Source organism: Fundulus heteroclitus, chromosome 10, assembly GCF_011125445.2.
Source record: "Fundulus heteroclitus isolate FHET01 chromosome 10, MU-UCD_Fhet_4.1, whole genome shotgun sequence".
In the NCBI taxonomy this organism is placed as follows: domain Eukaryota; kingdom Metazoa; phylum Chordata; class Actinopteri; order Cyprinodontiformes; family Fundulidae; genus Fundulus; species Fundulus heteroclitus.
Window position 1 is genome coordinate 30655572 of NC_046370.1, and position 20796 is coordinate 30676367.

At 39.5% G+C, this 20796-nt stretch overlaps 2 protein-coding genes across 3 annotated transcripts in view; one reads left to right on the forward strand and one right to left on the reverse strand.

Moving 5' to 3' along the window:
* Positions 1-20796, forward strand: part of LOC105930857 (ras-related protein Rab-26) — a 111446-nt gene that overhangs the window by 81339 nt on the left and 9311 nt on the right. Inside the window, exons 7-9 of the mRNA XM_012869246.3 lie at positions 14523-14588; positions 18364-18420; positions 19041-19117. Coding sequence (XP_012724700.2) covers positions 14523-14588; positions 18364-18420; positions 19041-19117 — 200 coding nt within the window. The remainder of the gene's footprint in view (positions 1-14522; positions 14589-18363; positions 18421-19040; positions 19118-20796) is intronic.
* Positions 2097-6435, reverse strand: LOC105923731. Of its 2 annotated transcripts, none has more exons than XM_036142494.1 (3): positions 6359-6435; positions 3795-4831; positions 2097-2288 (listed from the first exon to the last, which is right to left on the reverse strand). In XM_036142494.1, the coding sequence occupies exons 2-3, from the start codon at positions 4789-4791 to the stop codon at positions 2248-2250; spliced, it is 1038 nt and encodes a 345-aa protein (XP_035998387.1). In that variant the 5' UTR covers positions 4792-4831; positions 6359-6435; the 3' UTR covers positions 2097-2247. The 2 variants fall into 2 exon arrangements, with proteins under 2 accessions (XP_035998387.1, XP_035998386.1); XM_036142493.1 differs by lacking the exon at positions 6359-6435 and adding an exon at positions 5468-5510.

Here is a 20796-nt window from a genome sequence, read left to right on the forward strand (position 1 = left end):
ACACAACTCATCTTTCGCCAAACCTTAACAATTGAACAGACAAGACAATTTACAAAAAAATATTTTATATACAAACAGTCAATTAATTCCAATCTTGCCACAACGGAAAGTTGATTGTATAACTCATTAACATTGCAGCAATCCTGTATGTTGGGCAGCATGCATGTGCATTTAAACAAATACTCCCGTACACAAATTTCCGCTTTTCCTCTCCAGATGTAGTTTCTGCAATGTTATTAAAAAAGCTTTTGTTCCTGCGGCTGTTAATAAACTGAATAACATGTAAGGACCCTTTGCATATTTAATGGTACAGGCCTGTTTTTATTTTTAGCATTTTTATTTTAGTTTTCAATTCTTTCAATTTGCTCTTCTTTTAATGATTTAACGTGGCTTAATTTAAAAATTATTTTGTAAGTTTAGATGTGTCCTAGGGTGCACAGTGGTGCAGTTAGTAGCACTGTCGTCTTACAGCAGGAAGGTCCTGGGTTCTAAGTCCATCCTGGTTCTTACCATGCATGGTTTCCCCAAGTACCCATGGCTACTTCCCACTGTCAAAAACATGACTGTTGGGTTCATTGGCCCTTAGGAAAATGGAGGCTCAGCTGGAAGACAACATCAATGATGTTTGCAGAATGCTGACTACAATCTGAGGTCACAAACAGAAGGTCCAGGCTGTAGGTGACTTAAGCTGGATAATTAAGCTGAATCAGTCTTCTGAGGTTTGACTAGCCACTGTCCCCTCCCCCAGCAGTTAACATTCAGGGAACCGATGTTGAGAAAGTGGAGTCTTCTAAGTACCTGGATGTTCACCTTAACAATAAACTGGACTGGAGTCACAACACTGATGCTCTTTACAGGAAGAGTCAGAGCAGACGCTACCTGCTGAGATCTGTTGGAGTGTAAGGAGGTTTCCCCTACCTAACTGTACCACAGTTAGAAAACCATGAATTTAGTTTAAAAAATTAATGTACTTGACAAATTGTCCCCTAAACATTAGAATAATATATGATGACAAAGCTAAAAAGTGATGGAAAGTTAGCAGGCTTAATTTTAAAATTGTTAAATGTAGCACAATATCTTTTAGCTTCCAGATGTTTACATCAGCCTAGAGCAGGGTTGTCAAACTCATTTCTATATGGGGCCACTTTGGCATCATGAAGTCATTACAAGGGCCGGTTGCACGTGTGTAGACGATACTTTTCATTTCATAATTTCATTCCAGTTCACATAGAAGTATAAAAAATGCACAGTAACATAAAAGTAGCAACCTTCGGCCGTTTATACAGTTTATCTGCAAAAAACGTCGATTTTGGGGTGAGTTACACTTACAGGAGGCACAGATTTAGCCATTTTATACACTTTAAAAGGATATATGCCTCTACTTTATTTTTTTGGCTCTTGAGGGCCGGATTATTTACCTTGACGGGCCGGATTTGGCCCACGGGCCTTGAGTTTGACACCTGTGGCCTAGAGTATTTGAACAAAAACATTTGACTTCATACAGGAAGTAATTACACCATCCAAAGCTTGTTGAAAGTTTTATGTAATGTTGTGAGAAAGCCATGGGGCAACAGAAGTTTGTTTGGACAAACGGTTGAAGGGCCTTAATAACACATTTGAAACAAGTTTCTTCACCACAAAACGGTTCTTTACAATATTACCACACACTCTGGATTACATTAAGGGGAAACAAATTGTACCCCTCTGGGACATGCAATGTAATAATTATTGCTAACTTGGGTTGTGCACATTTGGGTTTAGTTCCAAAGCTTGTTTGTGCCTAAAGGATTTAGTATTTTTATGTCCAAGTCGTTTTTAATAAAGGATTGCTGTTGTTTGTCATTTCATGCACATCATCAAACAGGTACACCGACAATAGTTATATCATGATGCATTATAATATCTAAATTCCTGACTTTTTGTCCAACTGCTAGACAGGTTGATACATACATGGATTCAAGAGTCATTGTGATTTCTGTAAAATTAATTTAAAAGTAACAGCATACCTGGTCTTATACGCACATGTTTAGTATGACCAATAATTTACACATAAACATTATACAGTAGCACTCAGCCTACAGAGCATGTACCCCCCCCCCCCCCCCCCAATCCCAGACAAACACCCATAAAAAGTCTTCTGGGACGGTTTGTTCTCCCAGCTTCACACCCCATGGTAGTAATTTGTGACGCTGATTAGGAGCCTCTCCAGTTGTCTTCTCACATTTCACAGCCAGGGAAGTGTGGGGTTCACCTGTTCCTGTTGCAGACGTCAACAAGGTGCAGCTCAGCTAAAATGAAAGATAACGCTGTTAGAATTGACTGGACGTGTAAAGCCTTCTCTTTCTTCTCTTGGTGTTCAGAGAAAATCATGATGGCCGGGGAACTTAGTTCTGCAGCAAGCTGTAGAAACTGTCGTATGCGTCATTTTAATTCACTTCTTAACAGGATGTGTCATCTGTGAGCAGCTAAACTCACATGAAAATTGTTTTAAATCCCCTGCAATTTAAAATGAGTAACACTGAAATGAAATATCACCTGAGGGTCGGATAAGAAGCTATATTTGCGAATATTAACAAAGTACACTTTCACAAAAGACCTTTATGTATGTTGCAGTCTTATCTGTTGAACAATGATGTCACTGCAGCTAAAACAGACCCTAACTAGCTTCATGAAGTAACTTTTGTATTTTGACATTTTTGCAATGACATCTAAGGTAGTGGATTCTTGTAAGTGAAGCAAGTAAAGTTTATTAAGTGCAATTCACAGATGCAATGTCACAAAGCACTGTACAAAATAAGTTAGAATCCAAAGGTTTACTTCTTGAGACGGACTGACGAGTTCCAGGAAACGAAGGGGGTTGATACCACCTGAATCTCTCATTACCAGGTCTTAGTAGAGTTGAATGACTGAATGCCAAGGAGGGAATTCAGCCATTTAATCAGAATCAGATATACTTTAATAATCCCAGAGGGAAATTACTCCAGGTGTCTTTGAGACGGTATGAATCTACAAGAATTGTAGCACTCAAACACTCGACTTGAGCGTCTACATAGGAGTTTATTTATATCTCGCTGAGATTAGCAAAGACTGGAGACCTATTAGTTTTTTGAACATACCGAGGCTGGACATGGACTTTAAATTGATAGGAAGTGAGTTCCAAACTGCAGATCCTCTCACAGAAAGAGTACTTTAAGCAAAAGTGTTTTAATGGCTGTATAGAGCCACTCTGGTAGGTCTGCTGTTGCCCTCCAATTCCTGTATACAGTTGCATAATAGTTTGGGTGAAGGTCCATTTAAAAATCTGTAAAAAAAATAAAGAAATAAAAATCCAGAATACCGAATGTAGCCCGACTATAGCAATGATGATATCTGATTGGCTTTTGATATAGAACCTTCAAGGCCCTATTGTAGAGCTTTTTCATTGATTTGAGGGCAGTTTGGTTAGTCTGTGATCAGACAGCAGCCCCGTAAGACAAATGAGAAAGAATCATCGAGTTGGAGAACATCTCTGCACAGTGTTTGACAATTTTAAAACAACTTTTTGGATATAACAGTTCAGCAGATTTTATCATCATCACTTTTAATATGTAGCTGGGCATCCAGAATTATTCCTAATTATTTTTCCTGTGATACTTGTTTGATGGGATCGCCGTGGATCCAAATATACAAGGACTGAGATGCAGCTTTCTTTATTAAAAATTACATTACTGGGAATCTTTTTCCTCTCTAAACCTTAGGCAATATAATCCTCCTTTTGCAGGTCTGTAATTGGATATTTATTTTGTGTGACTTACCCATTTTTGTCGCACATATGTTATGGTCCATATCATGATGCCAAAGTGTCGGTGTTGACTTTCTTGCAGTTATGTTGTTGCCGTTGGTTGTAACAGGCCTGCAACGCTTCCGTGAACTTGCAATCAGCTGTGCTATTTTTCTGGCCGTTGCCGTCTTCTCTGGAACAGGTGGAGGTATTTTTGGACGCCCTTGAGTCGGCGCTTGAGTCGGCTCGCCAAAGACGTCGTCGGATTCGTCCGAAAGGCTAAGGGCCCGGAGATGCACAGCATGGAGCTGCTCAAGGGTAACCACAGGCGGAGTCTTCCCAAGTGATTTCAGGAAGGCAGAGGATTCAGAGTGGTGGCGGCGGGAAGGTTTGGGTCTGAGTGCAGGTTTGGGTTGAGATGAAGGTTCTGGGTCTGGAGAGCTGGGAGTGGGGACTGCAGGGAGAGGAATTTGGAGAGACAGCCTTTTGGTGCGTGCCTGAGAAGAGCTAGACCTGGATTTGGGTTGTATTTTCCATCCTAAAGGATCTGGGCCAATGATGACAGATGTCGGCACAGAAGTAGGTGAACAGCAGGAGGAGGTGGAGGAGCAAGAGGACGATGTCGACATAAAGTTCCCAATGGGGGGGCATGAGTACCGCTTGGAAGAAGCATATGATGATGTCTGAAGTCGCAGAAGAGAAGCACTACGCTGAGGAGGCTCAGGTTCCTTCTTGTTCTTCCTCACCATAATCACAGGTGGTGCCTGGCATTTACAGAAGTCAACTGACCACCGTCTCTGATGAGAACGCGAGGTAACGTTAGATGTCGAGACTGTCGAATTAGGCCGCTCTCTGGGGACTTGGCTGCGTGTCATCCGACATCTTGGTCCTGGATTCTCTCTGCCTTCTCGACTCTGTGCACTGATGCTGACAGCATTCATATTAGGCCCTTTTTCCCTCATTTTGGCAGAGTTTTCAAAAGCCGAGGCTGCATTCACATTACCATTAGGAGCAAAGGAGCATTTCATCATGTTGCTTGGCTGGGTGGAACCTCAGTGTGTAAATAAGTCCCTAAGGAGGAACATGAAAAGAAGAAGGAAGGGTGTGTTCAGGATGTTTTTAGATCTGAAAAGAGGAACAACAGGGGTCCATCTGGGCTTTTCAAATAAGGTTTCACAACTATCTGTTCACAACAGATAGTTGTGAACAGATCTTCCTGATATGGCAAAACATGCCCAAAACATTGTACATCAGTGGAACTACACTTGTTCTAATGGTAAATGACACATTTAACTTAATCTGTAATTATGTAAATGCTTTTCTTTAAAGGTTGGTACTATCATACTAAATACTTATGTCATAATGTTTAAAACATGTTCATAATTTCTTTTTTTACTTTGTTCTAAATCCCATTTTAACTGATGGGGTCATTCAAACAGTAAAACAGTAAAAGCCAAGTGAAGGATCCAACAAGTTTATCGAGCATTTACCTTTTTTCTAAATGTTAATTCAAACATAAAATAAGAATAAACAGTAATAAGAGCTTACTATGTTTATATATATATATATATATATATATATATATATATATATATATATATATATATATATATATATATATATATAAATAATATAAAAAAATTAATAAATAATCTTCCACCTCACTATGCAATATAAAATATCAAATAAATGAAAGATGCCATTTACCTGCAGCACTGTGTTGATCTGAGTATACTAATCTCTTCTGAACAGTTCTATCATTAATATCCCTCTTGGTCTTATACCCTTGTAGCGATCCACCCAGATTTTACCACAACTTCCTGATAGCAACACCCTGAGAACCGCAGATGCCTCAGTTCACATGCTGCCATGCACTCTCCACTACACAAACACTAGTTAGAGTTGGCAAACAGTTGTTGTCATCTTACCATGAAGCAAGAGTGTGTAAAGGCTTTTGTTTAACCAAGACATTTCCCAGGGTTGTTGTAAATGCTTCTACTGGCAGATACATGAACGATTGTCACCCAGCAGTTTCTTTAAAGTGCAAAAAAATCCTTATTCAAAACCAGTAAAGAGTCCCCTATGCTTTCTCAGTCTGCTCCCTATATTAAGATTAAACAATCTCAACAACTAGGTATTTGCTTTCCTGCATTTCATAACTACTTTCTGTTTCACAAACCTGCTGCGGCTGGAGCCAGAAACAGTCACAGCCACACCTACAGGGATTTTTTTTATACAAGGAGTCAAATGATTGTGTTGATGTAACTTTAAAAATTACTTAACCCAGCTCCTGGTGCAGTGTTGTGTCATCTTTCATTTTAACGCCTGCAACGCCCTCCTAACTGGGTTCTCAGGCTGTGCTGTTAAATCACCGCAGAAGCTCCAGAGTTCAGGGTCAGGTCTTCAATCGACCTAAAACGGCATAACTCTGATTGTTGAGCTCCACAAGCTACCTTTAGCTGCATGCAAAAAATTCAAGTCACTGATGTGAGCCGACAAAGTCCTTAAAATGGCTCCCATCTATCTGAATGCTCTCGGCTTGCAGCGCCTACACTATGCTCAAGATGACACGCTCTTCTCAAGTGTCGTTGTACCTACCTCTAGCAGAACAGCGGCATTCCTGTGTATCTTCAGAAACTCTTGAAGAACCAGCTGTTCAGAGAGCATCTCCTACCCTAGAACCTTCCCTCTGCCCCCCCCCACCCCCCTTGCACTAAGGACATGAGGAATTACGCCACCACTCAAATGAATAGCACCCTGATCAGAGAGCCATTTGCCCTTGTGAGAAACCCCCACTGGTTGAGATCCGTTTTTAGTAGCTTGAGCCATAAAAGATCATGGAGTTGTAACAATATGCACATTTTTGACCTCTAGGGACTTCTGCTACCAGTGGCTATAATTGACTTGCAATAACTTTTTATTAGTATAACATAACTTTTCACTAACACTTTAAACCTTCTGTAGGTCACTAATAGTCCGGCCCTCCAGCAAGGAGGACATGTACTGCACCCCTTTACATGCCTCTGGCCGTTCTACTCTTCCTTTCTTCTGGTCTGTGAATGAGTCGTGTAGGTGCAAAGTCAAATGTCAAACTGGAAGCTGTGCAGATACTCCTAATCTGACAGCGAGTCACAAAGTATCGACCCGAACACGTGTCTTCTGTGCATCCTGCCACATACTTTATGAATTTTAACAGTGTCGACAGCTAGTCCTTTGAAGTTTGATCTCTTTCAGCTCCCAAACTGTGTTCCTTCCCCTACCTCTCACCTAATCCACCCACAGACTGCCAGGATCTTTAAAGGCTGTGTGAGTAATTGGCAGGTTTGTGTGTTGTTGGGTGTAGGGGCTCACGCATTGATCTTAGTGTAATGAAATGATGTAAAGCTCTAGGGATACTGTAAACCTGCACACAAGGGGAGGGATTATTGCTGATCTGAGAGCTCTAGTTTTGATGATTCACATAGAGAACAGTGGAGGAAGACAGGTGTGTGTGTGTGTGTGTGTGTGTGTGTGTGTGTGTGTGTGTGTGTGTGTGTGTGTGTGTGTGTGTGTGTGTGTGTGTGTACAGTATCTGTGTTTAAGAGAAAGCCCTGACCTTTTTTCTTCTTTCTTTCAATACCAGTGAAATATATTTGCCTCTGCTCCCTCCTGGTAAGAGTCTGCATGTGCTTACTAATGCTCTAAATGGTAACAGCAGCTCTATGTTCAGCTTGCTGTCTCCAATTTATTTCAGTTTTTCTTTCAATTTAGTGTACCGCACCTCATCCTGTAGAATACTGTCAATTCTTAACGTACTTAAAGGTGAAGGAGATGGAAAGGATATAAGCCAAAGACAATTTACCACTCAGGAATGTGGTAGGGAAATATTGTACAAGGTCTGTGTTTGAAGCTGACACAGAGATGTGTTCATATTTTCAGAGCACAAAAACCAGCTGAGCTGAGATACAGTTTATAGCTGAAGCAGAAAACGAACATTTGAGGCCTGTTCCCCTGAGGGTTGTTTGGTAAAATACAAGATCTCTTTTTTTTCTTTCTTTAAGCAAAGTGTTAAGGGCAAAAGACTGTCCGCTAGTCAAGCAGAGACCAGGATTAAGAACCTTGTGGACAACAGAATGTTATTTATTCACCTATGTGATAGAGCTCAGTAAAAAATTACCGAAGAATGCTCAACCTGTTTCAATCCTTTTTCAGATGTCATTAAAATTCAACATTCAAATAAGAAAAAAAAAAACATCATGAAACGAGGATTTTATGCAGTCTGGAAAAGTAAATAAAAAGATTCCTGGCCCTATAGGCTGCAATATCAGCAAGGGCATTTATTCATAAATGCATTCATTTATATGCCCACCCATCCATACATTTAATCCATCTATCCTTCCAGCCATCATTTTGTTCATTCATTCATCCTTCCATTTATTCAATCAATCATCCTATTAATTTGTCCATTTATCCGTTTATCCATGCATACATTTTTTTATCTATTGAATTGTCATTGTGTCCATCCATCTGTAGTGTCCATCAACCTATCCGTTCATACACTGCAAAAACAAAAAAAAAAAAAACGGTTGCAGACTCTAATACTTTGTTGGTCTGCCTTTAGCTTTGATTACGGCACACATTCACTGTGGCATGGTTTTGATAAGCTTCTGCAATGTCACAAGATTTATTAATGAGTGTTGCATTAATGTTTCACCAATATCTTGCATTGATGATGGTAGAGTCTGCCCACTGTCCAAAGCCTTCTCCAGCACATCTCAGAGATTCTCAGTGGGGTTAAGGTCTGAACTCTGGTGGCCAATCCATGTGAGAAAATGATCTCATGCTCCCTGAACCACTCTTTCACAATTCAAGCTCGATGAATCCTGGCACTTCATCTTAGAATGTGCCCATGCCATGAGGGAAGAAAAAAAAAACATTGATGGAATAAGCTGGTCATTCAGTATATTCTGGTAGTCAGCTGACCTCATTCTTTGAGCTTCATACAGTTGCTGAACCTAAACCTGACCAACTGCAGGAACCCCAGATCATAGCACTGCCCCCACAGGCTGCTACAGAAGGCACTAGGCATGATGGGAGCATCACTTCACCTGCCTCTCTTCTTACCCTGATTCACCCATCACTGGAAACTCATCAGACCAAATGACCTTCTTCCATTAGACCAGAGTCCAATCTGTATGCTCTCTAGCAAACTGGAGCCTTTTTTCCAGTTAGCCTCACTGATTAGTGGTTTTCTTACAGCTACACAACTGTTCAGTCCCAATCCATTGAGTTCCCTTTGCATTGTCTGTGAGGAAAGCTCTTACTTTCACTATTAAACATAGCCCAGGGTTCTGCTGTTGTTTTTCTTCGAATAGATTGCAAACATTTAAGTGATCACAGATCACGACCAGTCAGGATTTTTTTCCGCCTACATTCTTTCCTTTAAGACAATGGGTCCCAACTATTTTTCCAGTTTTTAATAATACGTCGGACAGTTCTTAACCCAATTCTGGTAGTTTCTGTAATCTCTTTAGATGTTTTCTCTGCTTGATGCATGCCAATAATTTGACCCTTCTGAAACAGACTGTCATCTTTTCCATGACCACTAAATGTGTCGTTCGACATGGTTGTTAAACAAATGAGAAGCAACTCATTGCACCAGTTAGAGTTAAAGAACTTGTTGCCAGCTGAGACATAATCACAGGCAGTAATTATCCAATGGATTTAACTATTTGCTTAGTATGGCTATTTATAGAAAACAACTATTTGCTTAGTTAAATCCAGGTGGTGACTTTTATTTTGGCCAGGCAGTGTATTTGTATGCATACTTCTGCCACTTCTCCAGAGTGGGGGTTACTGGGGGCTAAAATGTTATTTCCACCTTTCAGGTTCTTTCTAATTCTTCCCTGAGCCCTTGGTTTTTATCCAGTTTCTCTTGATCTTTTTTCCTGATGTTTCCATCACTCGGGATGACCACATCCATCACAACGGCTGTCCTCTGCTGCTTATCAATGGTTACAATGTTTGGTTGGTTAGCCATTACCATTTTGTCTGTTTGTATCTGGAAGTCCCACAGGATCTTAGCTCTGTCATTCTCCACCACCTTGGGAGGTGACTCCCATTTTGACCAGGGGTTCTCCAGTTGGTATTCTGAACAGATGTTTTTCTGTACACTGTACCAGCCACTTGGTTATGGTGTTCCATGTATTCCTTCCCTGCTAGTGTCTTACACCCTGCTGTGAGATGCTGGATCTTGCCTGGTATGGTAGATCTGGGCCTCTATTGCTCTGGTGCTCAAGGCCTGCTCCTGTGCTGCCATGATCAGTGCTTCACTGCTGTCCTTCAGTCCAGCCCTCTCTACCCATTGGTAGGATTTGGTTATATCTGCCACTTCAGCTATCTGTCGGTGGTACATCCCATGCAGGGTTTTTCCTCCCATGATGGTTCCTTCTCTTCCAGCTTCCATTGCTTGAGACATTCACTCAGTGCTTCATCCTGTTTAAAGGATTCTACTCCCCAGTTCCCTGTGTATGTGTTTAAAGTTACGTTGAGTTTAGCTCTGCTGATCTGATCTTCTTGTGACTCTCAATATGTGTTAGGACTGACTCTCGTGTATATTGTCAAGGAGAGAAGCAAATTAATTTCTTATTCTTCCAAAGTTAGATATGTAATCTCAAGGTCCTATGAAGTCAGTCTTTAAGTAACAGTATCCATGAAGGTTTTGCTCAAAGACGTCTACTTTCTATTTCACGGTTCTGACAGAATACCTTTCCCCTGTTTTTTTTTGTTTGTTTTTTTTCAATAGAAACCATTATGAAATACTTCTACCTTAATATCATTGTTACACAAAGTCACACTTTAATAACACTAAACTTGTCTGTTTAGTTCTGCTCAGATCCCAAGTATTAATAGAATAATATAGGAAATCAAAGAATTCATAATCTTCTGTAAAAAGAAAATTGTTTTTGCATTTATTTTTCGTGTCCTTTCAGTTATCTGTTTTCTAGATTTCATCGCTGCCTTCACAAAAGCCCACTTAGGATATACACAGGTTTTGAAGAGCTTTTTTATGTGGTTCTGTTTAAATGCATTGAAACTCAACTATGGGTAAAATGGGTACATAGCTTCTCTGGTCCTGCTGAAGAAAAGCAATGTCTTAAGGTGGAGATGGTGTGTACAAGATGTTGGGGAGGGTTATATTTTCCCCAGAGATACACAGATGGCACTTAACATGATTAGTTTGTCTTCATGATGCTCTTTATCTATTAATGCACTGTTACAAACCTCTGAGGCTTTTACAAAAACAGCCAAATTGCACATATTTGGACTTCTAAGGCCAATTAATTGAACCAAATTTTAATTTAGGGTATCAGAGTAAACAACTCTGAATGCAAGCAGAACATTTGAGTTTTATTTTTAAAACATTTTGAAAGAAATATGTATATTTCCCCTTCACTTTTTCTTCATTCACTATTTTGTATTAATCCATCTGATAAAATCCTAGAAATTTTTTTTACTTGTATACTTGTGAAAGGCATTATTTGCATATTTGGTTCATTTAGACATCACTAAAGTCAAAGTAGTTTAACTTAAATTAAAGTGATCTGTGATGAAACCTCAGTATTGCTATTTATAGAAAACAACACGGTGTGATTATTATACTATGTTTCTGTTTGAGTAATTGGTAATCTGAGGTTGAGGTTGTTGTTGTTTTTTCCTTGGGTTTAATTTTGTCGCCGTTCTCAGCTACATGCCAACCGAATGTCAAATCGCTTCCTAATCGGCTTCAGGTAAGTATGGAATGGTCGCTGGATCTGAATCCAAACCTAAGCCCTCCTATTTTCCGGGATATATTTTAAGTGTTCATCAAGTGGTGCCAAACCTAGATGTCATTTTTCATTTACATCTGGCTTGAACTGGTTATGCAAGCAGGATGCAGCTGAAAAAAACAAACAAAGCACTAAGAGCTGATTATGTGAAGTTATCTGTCGTCCAACCAAGTGATGTCACAAATACAATTATTGAGCCCACAACAAATGAAGCTTTTGTACTTAAAGTTTACCAGGGAGCTCACTTGAGGATTAGTTAATCAAACCAAGATTGAAATAGTACAGAAACCAAGAAGAAAAGAATAAACTCACAGATGAAAGTAAAGAACCTTTGAGTTTAGTTTAAAGGCGTATAGTCACACTATTTGCTTATTAAAAAAATACCAAAAACTGTTTGATCAAATAACGTGGCTATGCACATTTAAAGTAAAAAAGAATGTAACCTTTAACATTTTAATGGGGAATAAACTATTTTTCCCCATGAACATGTTTTACACTAACATTTTAGCATCTTACACGTCAAAGTGCATACTGTGTATGTGTGGTGAGAAAAGACTGCTGTAGAGGTGTCTTAAATGGATTTATTTGCTGGATATATGAGCTTTATGTCTGTCCTAGTTATTATGCAGCATAACAGTATTTGTATTTAGTCATGTAAAGAGTCTCCCTGTCAGTACAGTCATGATGACTTTTGATCCTCTCTTCTAGACAACTTTAAGTTTATTGAGGTTTGGAAACATTTGTTTCTCCACAGTTCTCTTAAGGTCTGGACTTTGTCTTGGTCATTACATCCACGACCCCGGTCTTACATTGAATGTGGTGCAGTTATGGTTGCGCCATCGCAAGGAACCCAGATAATTGAAAACCAATGTGCCAACTCACAGCAGTTGCATTGCAAAATTTCTGCAAGAAGGAAGTTTGATTGGACGCCACCTCAGTTATCGGGTCAAGCTCATGATTTTAACTAGCTAAACACAAGCTAAACAGAAAATGTTGCACGCTAGACAGGATAATGATCTGGTGAATTTCAGAATAAAATCATCACACCAACTTAGGTAGCTTGACTAGTGTAAACAAAACGGTGACAAAGAAACATGAGGGAAAAAAGGAACTTTTGGAGGATGAAATAGGTTAAGTGCACAGATAACGAGTTTTACCCTAAAAAAAAATAAAACGATGGCTGTTTTTTAATCAATTATGAGGGATATCAACAGAAAGGACCACATGAACAACCAGAGCCGCAGCTTGGAGCAGTTTGAGTTGAGATTTGCGTAAAACCAGACCTGGATCAGGACCGCAACCCACACCGCATTCAATGCGAGCCGACGGCAAGACCTTTATTTTTTTATTTTTTATTTTCTGACATTCTGATGTCAATTACGGTAACTGCCATGTTTGGGGCATTGACCAGCTGCGTGACCAAAGTAGAGCCAAGCCTTGGCTGTGGTGTCACATTTGACTCCAGAATACTTTGTTATACACAAGATATATGTACTATAAAAGTTTATTGCATGATAAAAAAACAACCTTTCTAGAGGGTTATACAGCATGCCCATCAATAACAAAATACATACCACAAATAAAAGCTGTAAAAAAAAAGCTATACTAAGTGTAAAGTTTTCAGGATTTAAGAAGTCATTCAACTTTTGATATTTTAAAAACTTCAAACCTAGAAAGTCGGTACGTCTTCATGACAGGTGGGAGCTCTTTTTTTAATTTTATTTTTATTAAAGTCCCTGAAGGCAGAATGATATGGTGGCATTCTCCAACCGACCGGAACCCCACTACAATTTCCCACAGGCAAAAACAAATCTCCTACCACAGTAGGAGAGATCCACCTTTAAATGTCTGTCTTCAGTCCATAGCTGTAAGCATTACAGAACCTTAGCAGACCTCATGCTGACTACACATCCATTTTATTTTTGTTTGCTTTTTCCAGACAGTTGGTCTTCAGCTGTACATTTCAATGATGGGTACAAAAATATTTTCATAGCATCCCTAACATCATGTTTCACATTGAAGATGAACAGCAGCAGTACTCGCGTTGGAATTAGGTCTTCAATAATCTTCACAAGGAAGATGAACGTCGTGTCCAAGACCGATGGCAACAAAAAGGCAGGGACATGCTAGTTGCCATAGTTGCTCATAGCTTTGTATTTCCATCATGTCCGTCTATCAGTTAAAAGGTTTACCAGTGCATCAATCAAAACCTAAATGAAGCCTGACCGCAGCATTTTGTCTGACGAGCTGAGCATCCCAACCTCCCAAAGAATGTCACATCTAGTATTGTACACTAAAACAAACAAAGCTCATGTTGCCTATCTCTTAAATGGTGTAATGGAATGTTGCCAAGTGCATTTTTTAATGTCAATTTAATTGTGTTGTACAAGCAGAAGGACTTGACCAATGTTAATTAGATCTAGAGATACTGCAATAATTTGTCTGTGTCTTTTTCTAGTCCTGTTGGAGCTGGATCTGTCATTATGTTTCTGTGCGTTTAAGATGAATGGTGATGTTACTGCTCTTATTTTATTTCAAAAGTTTGCAACTAAAAGTGGAAGGATAACACAGGAATAAATAAGAAGGTTTCTAGGGAAAGATGTGCATGACTGAATCCCAAAGACTCAAAGGGATTTGTTTTTTCTTTTTTTTAAGCAAGTCTGATAATTGAGAGAAAAGAAACCATTTGGCTGTAATTGGAAGGAGATGGATAGGACAGAGATGCAAGAAGAAAACACAAGAGTTGATGATGATCTAGGGCAGAGAACAACAAATGCATCTGTTGTCTTTCTCTTAATTTCCTCCTTCATGAAACAATCCATCTTCTAGAACACAAGTCTTTGTTCCTGACCCTCCCCTTCACCGCTGCTATTTCCTTCTGTATTCCTCCCTTTGTCCTATTCTTCTCCTCTTTTAGATTTCTTTCCTAATCTTTGCTCTGTTTTCATCCTCAGGCATGGCTGACAGAAATTCACGAGTACGCCCAGCAAGACGTGGTCGTCATGCTGCTGGGCAACAAGGTGAGGCCTTGTTGGCAACACTGGGAGATAGATGGGCAGATGGACACAGAGGGTGGTTAGGAAGGCGTAGTAAGAACAGGAGTGCCAGAACACACTGGTAACTAGATGGAGCAGTTGGGTATTTAGATATGTTTAACAAAATGAATGCACATATGGCATATTAATTATTGTTGTATAGTAGCTGTGCTGCCTCAATTAGACAGGGCTGAGGTTTCAATCTTTGAAGAATCAGTGGTGTTATGATGAGTAAACCAAAGCCATTAAATTTATAATCCCAAACACAATGACACAAGTGTTGCAATGAACGCTATCCTTTTGCTGATGTTGGTTGATCTCACAGTAGCTAAAGAGCCAATGATAACGCCGCATTTCACAACTTAATGTAAACTTCAGCTATCAGTCGTAGTTCGTAAGAAGGTGATGTGGGAGTGTTATTTTTAGAGCTTCAACTTACGATTGTTTTAATAATAGATTAATCTCTCGTTTTTTGGGTGTTTTTTTACAATTAATCGATGAATCGTACAACAAAGCAGTTTTATTTCCACTTTTTTCAAAAATAGAACATTTGGACTGACAGAGCAAATAAGCAGACAAAAAGCAAGTTGCTACTATGGTGTTCTACCACAATAATATTATGTAATAAATATTTTTGCTTCAAATGTTGACTAGATTGTTAGTCAATAATTTACTGTATTTTTCAGATTATAAATCACTCCAGAATATAAATCACATCAGTCAAAAAATTTGTAAAAAAAACCTCCATCCACTAAGGTTTTACCCAACACATTTCAACGTAATGGCCCGTTACGCTGAAAGCTGTCAAAATGATGCCTAAATTAGACAGAGAGCGTAACGTGCTACATGCTAAGCTAACAGTGCAACACGGATGTTTCAGAGCAACATAAAGCTGACGTGCATCAGCGAACTTGTAACCCGTCCGGACAACAGACCTGTAAGCTAGCGCTAGCTGTTACTACCTTCACGTTCTGTTCTGTTCTGTTCGTTCACTTCTGTTGCAGTGTGGGCCCTTCGAGCTGCATCACACAGTGCTCCCCCCTTGAATGTATACTGAAACAGCAAAATACAAACATGTGTTCAGTCTTTATGGTCAATAAGTTAATGTTTCAGTTAATTTTTAAGTGGTACAGGAGCAGGATAATTTTCACAAGGCTAGCGAGCCCTCTTGTAGCTATAGATGGTAATGTTTTCTCTTCTATGCTGGTCAGTATGAATTATCATTTAAATTTGATCTGTGTCTCACCTGAATATAAGTTAAAGGATTGGCTAAACTGTGAAAAAGTGTTACCTATAGTCTGAAAAATATGGTAATAGTCAATGTTGCCTTTATGAACAGCGATTTAGCACAACAAAAGTGAAGCTGTAAATCATCCTATAAAGTCTTAATTATTTTTTCTTTGAAGAGTCAAAAAGGGTATTAGATATTTAATACTTTATTTTTCTTCTGAAGGTTTTACATTTTGAGGGTGTCCTTCAGGGATGCTTATGTCTTGTTTTTCTGTAAGAGTTTTTAATTTAGGTCTCCCTCTTATCATTTTGAGTGTCTCACCAAGATTTCATTATGGTTACATAACAACAATAAAGACTCTTGAAAAGTTAGTTTAGAGCCCTGCTCCTCTCTCCCACACAGTAACTTCACTCAGATTTGTCAGCGAATTAAAACTTAATCAGCAAATTATTGCCACCGGAATGAAATTGTATTCTGATTGAGGGGGGCTGGCTTATGATCCGTAATCTGATCAGCGTCCGTCTAAACACTTGTTCCTGCTCAGCAGAGCTGGAGGAACCTGGACTGGCCATCAAAAAAACTGCTCCGGAAACACTCGAAAGCGAGCGGAGCCATGCGGAGCGCGGCCAATACGAGCCAGTGGGACTGGGCCTTAATCTGCTACATTTGCAATTCCAGGTCATTTAAGTGAGCTGGAAACATTCCAGCCACATAGGGCTCTTCAATCAGATCCCTTAACTCATTTGCTAGAGTCATGTACGGGTGTATCACAGTAAATAAGAAAATTATGTAAAGTACAATTATTTTGTTAATTTTGTTAAACAATTACAGCTCCCATACGTTTCTTATGTTGAAAGAGGTATATTTCAAGCATATATACCTGTTCTTTTTGCTTATTTTTATATCAAGGTTTTAAGGAAGCCCAGGTTGCCTAATTCTAACAGCCTTCACCTCCTCTGCATTGTTTGCTCTGGTGTCTCATCTTCCTCTTGAATATATGCTCTAGATTCTTTCTGTGGGGTTTGCTAGTCAATCAGGCACAGTGATACAATGATAATTAAAGCAGATAGTGTTACTCTTGGCAGTGCTGTTTAGGAGCAGCTGGAAAATGAAAACTTGTCCTCTAAAATGGCCTGGTAGATTGCTATGCTGATTTTGAACTTGATAAAACCTAGTGGACCAACACTAGGAGACGAGACCACAAATCATAACTGAATGTGGAAACGTTACGCTGGACCTAAAAAAAAAGTTGGTTCCATATTTCTTCACTCTAAAAATCTAGGCAATTGCTTTCCAAATAAAATGGAAAGTGTAATTTCATCTCAAAAGTGGACTTTGAACAACAGAGCAGCACTGCGGTCCCTTTTGTCCTAAGAGCAGGTAAGATACCTCTCACTGCTTTGTTCAGAGCTCGCCTAACACAAGCCACACAGCAGTTTTAGTCCATGTCCTGAATACGTCTGTGGAGTGGCTCTCGAAGCTCTGACTGTTGACACCTTATGAACCTTCCACAAATGTTTTGCTTTGTCTCAAAATTCTTTCAAGCTATGTTTATCCCTTTTGCTTGTGGATCTTCTTCAACCATAATTTTTTTATTCCACTAAACTTTCCATTAAATGGCTGCCTGCTTACAACACCCTGAAAACTCGTCCCATTTTTAGTGGTGTCCTTTTGTGGTTTTAAAACTGAAACTGAATGTTTGATTTTAATTTTCTGTAAGCCAAAATATCTGAATTTTAAAAACTATTAGTGTGTGTAATAAATCTGAGTTTCACATTTTGAGAAGAATTGACAAAATAAATGAATGTATTGGTGGTATTCTAATTTACCGAGATGCAACTTTGTTGTTAGCCTCGTGAGACCATCCTGATCTCGCAAGGTTTCAAGGTTTCACTCGCAGATCAGTCTGGCTACTCTCCGTTAAAGAAAATTTGGAGCCGTTCACCAAACGAACGTCCAATCAGCGTTGGCTTTGAGGCGGGTTGAGGTGTGACGCAACGAGAAGCGCGACAGTTCAGTCTAAACAACATGGCGGCTTCAGCCGATGAAACTAGCGTTAGCGTGGCTATCGAGCAAGTTTTATCGGAATTACAGAGTATTTCTTTGCTGAGCTAACGAGCCTTTACCTGCAGCGAGCAGCTTGTGGTTGTGTTTTCGTTGTCACTCGTAACAGAGCGACGACGAAGCATGTTGACGTACTCGTACAGATGTTGATCTGATTGTTTTATTGGCTCGTCTATCACCAACATAGGCCAATCAGCTAACCAGTATTTTTGCCACTTCCCAAAATTACTTCAACGGAAGGTTTCCAGATGGATATGCGGAGCAAATCCATCTGGCGAAGTCAGGTAACTTTGTTGTTGCAATATGCACAAAATTATGTTTTAGTATGGTCCTGCTAAAATAACCAAGTCATTACCCTACAAAAGGTGGACTGAATTATTGCATATTATGTTCCCACTTGACACAATATTACTAGAATATAAGAGCAACCATTTCTAGGTCAGTATGTTGTCCACTGTGTTCCAGGCTGACTCCCCACATGACAGGGTGGTGAAGCGAGAGGAAGGCGAGAAACTGGCAAAGGTGAGCTTTCTACAAGGCCAATTCTGTATTATGTGTGGAACTAGACAGAGGTTATACTGTTCTTCATCTACTAGTACGAAAACCAGTCATCCACCTGTGTTTGTGTCATTGTCTTGATTCCACATTTCGAAGCACTATTATAATAAATGATTGCCCCTTGCTAAATTAATTATCCAGGCCGTTTAACTCAGATAACGTCTGATAATAAATATGAATTCATCGGGAGGAATCCAGCCAAGATGTTGCAACTGTCAGGATGACATTCTCAGCAGGAATATTAAGACATTTTGTCCTCCTCAAAATGAGATTTCTATCCCTGGGAGCATTTTTCATCGACTGTGTTCACTGTTGCTTGAAAATTAGAAAAAATAAGGAGAGAAAATTATGTTTTAAAAGCAAGCAAGATTGACATGTTTTCAAAGCAGGGTTGAGTTATGATTGAGCCATTGATTTGCATCTCTCTCATACTGTAGGTACTCTGCAGGTATTTTAATCTCTAAGCTTGAAATTTTGCATTGATGAAAGACCTAATCTTTTTCAGAGCTTCAGGTTATTTTGTCCTCACTACATAACCATGGATGTGCTAAATCCCACTGTTGATAGATGATTTTTCTGTGCAGGAGTTTGGAGTACCCTTCATGGAGACGAGTGCTAAATCAGGACTGAATGTGGAGTTGGCCTTCACTGCTGTGGCCAAGTGAGTCACAAATACAAAATCACAGCATGAAAAGTGGCAACTAAAATAGTGTTCTGAGTTTTATAAGAAAGTCTTTTTTTTGTCGCTATTGCCTGCTTGGGGGTTAAACAAAAATTCATTCCAGTTCACCTGGTGACCATTTGAAGCAGGACCATGAAGATCGAAGGGACTCCATCATCCTGCTGTTTCCTCATGGCTCAGAAAAAATAAAAGGCTGTTTAGTGTACAGTTCAAGAGATTAGGGGCTTCATGTCGATAGCGACCAAAATGCACCACTACCACAGGGGGCAGCTAGACCACTGCTGTGATTTTATTTTATTTTTTTAACCTGTATTTTAAGCAACATTTGGATTTAGGTTTCAGTTGATTATGTTAGAAGTAATCAGAGCTTTGATTTCTAAAGAAGAACTGAATGAAAAAGACCTGAAGTTTAAAGAACATGAGCAGCCTGTCTGATATAGACAGACTATAGAAAGATAAATGGAGCTATGTTCTTCCATTATGCACAGTACTGGCTATGATTACTGGCAATTGTGGTAAAGATGTTTAAAAGCCTTGAAGTAAATTAATGCAGTAGCATTAAAGACTAAAAAATTTAAAAATAGGCATTGGCTTGATGGGTTGAGCAGTCGTCTTGCAATCGGAAGGTTGTGGGTTAGATTCCAGCTTCCCCTTGTCACATGATGATGTGCCCCTGGACAAGGCACTTAACCCCAAATTGCCTACTGAGCTTCATATCGGTGTATGAGTATGTGTTAGTGAGAGCAATTGGGTGAATGTGGATAAAGTGTACAGTTTCAGAAAATCTATTTGGCTTTCAACATGGGATACTTTTAATAAAGTTCTAAAATACCACTGGATTGATATATGCAAACATGACCAAATAGCCTCCCTAAATGGTGAATGCTTCAAGAAAGCAAAAACCGCTGGAGTGAAAACCAGTGCAAATACAGATGCAGAAATACTTACACTGTTCACATGTAACTAGACATCTGAACAGCAATGTTGTGAATACAACTAATTTTTCTCACATTGTTAAAACATCTTCAACCTGAAGGAATGAGATCACTGCCATTCTTAAACAGGCATGCAGAAGAAAGGTTAACCCTCACTGAGAGTTCTCCTTATTATGGATGGTGTTTACATCCCACCACTAAAATGTACTTTGTTGAAGAATAGCTGATAACAGACATGTGTTGGTGGGGGGGAGAGGGAACAGTGCCTCTAATTCTTGGGGATTTTACCAGTGCAAACTTCTCCAATTAACTCTTCCAAAATACAGACGTAATATTAAGCATCCCACCAGGAATGAAAGAACTCTGCATCGCTGTTACTGTACACCACTTTAAAATATGAAGACGTGCAGTTTTAGGACTCTCTGATCAATTTCTGCTTCATGGCATCCCAACTTGTGGGCAAAAACTGAAAATCTCTAGGCGTGTGGTAATAACTGTTAGGAAGAGACACCCCAGACTGCACAGATTGGAGTTTGTTGGAAGCTTTAGTCACTAACCTGAATAGATGAATGACAGTTTGACACAATGTGTCAGTTTTTGTGAGGATGTGTGTGGAGTAGGGTTGTTTGGTATAGCGCTACTAGTTTGTTACTTAGAGAGAGAGAGAGAGAGAGAGAGAGAGAGAGAGAGAGAGAGAGAGAGAGAGAGAAATATGACTTCGGC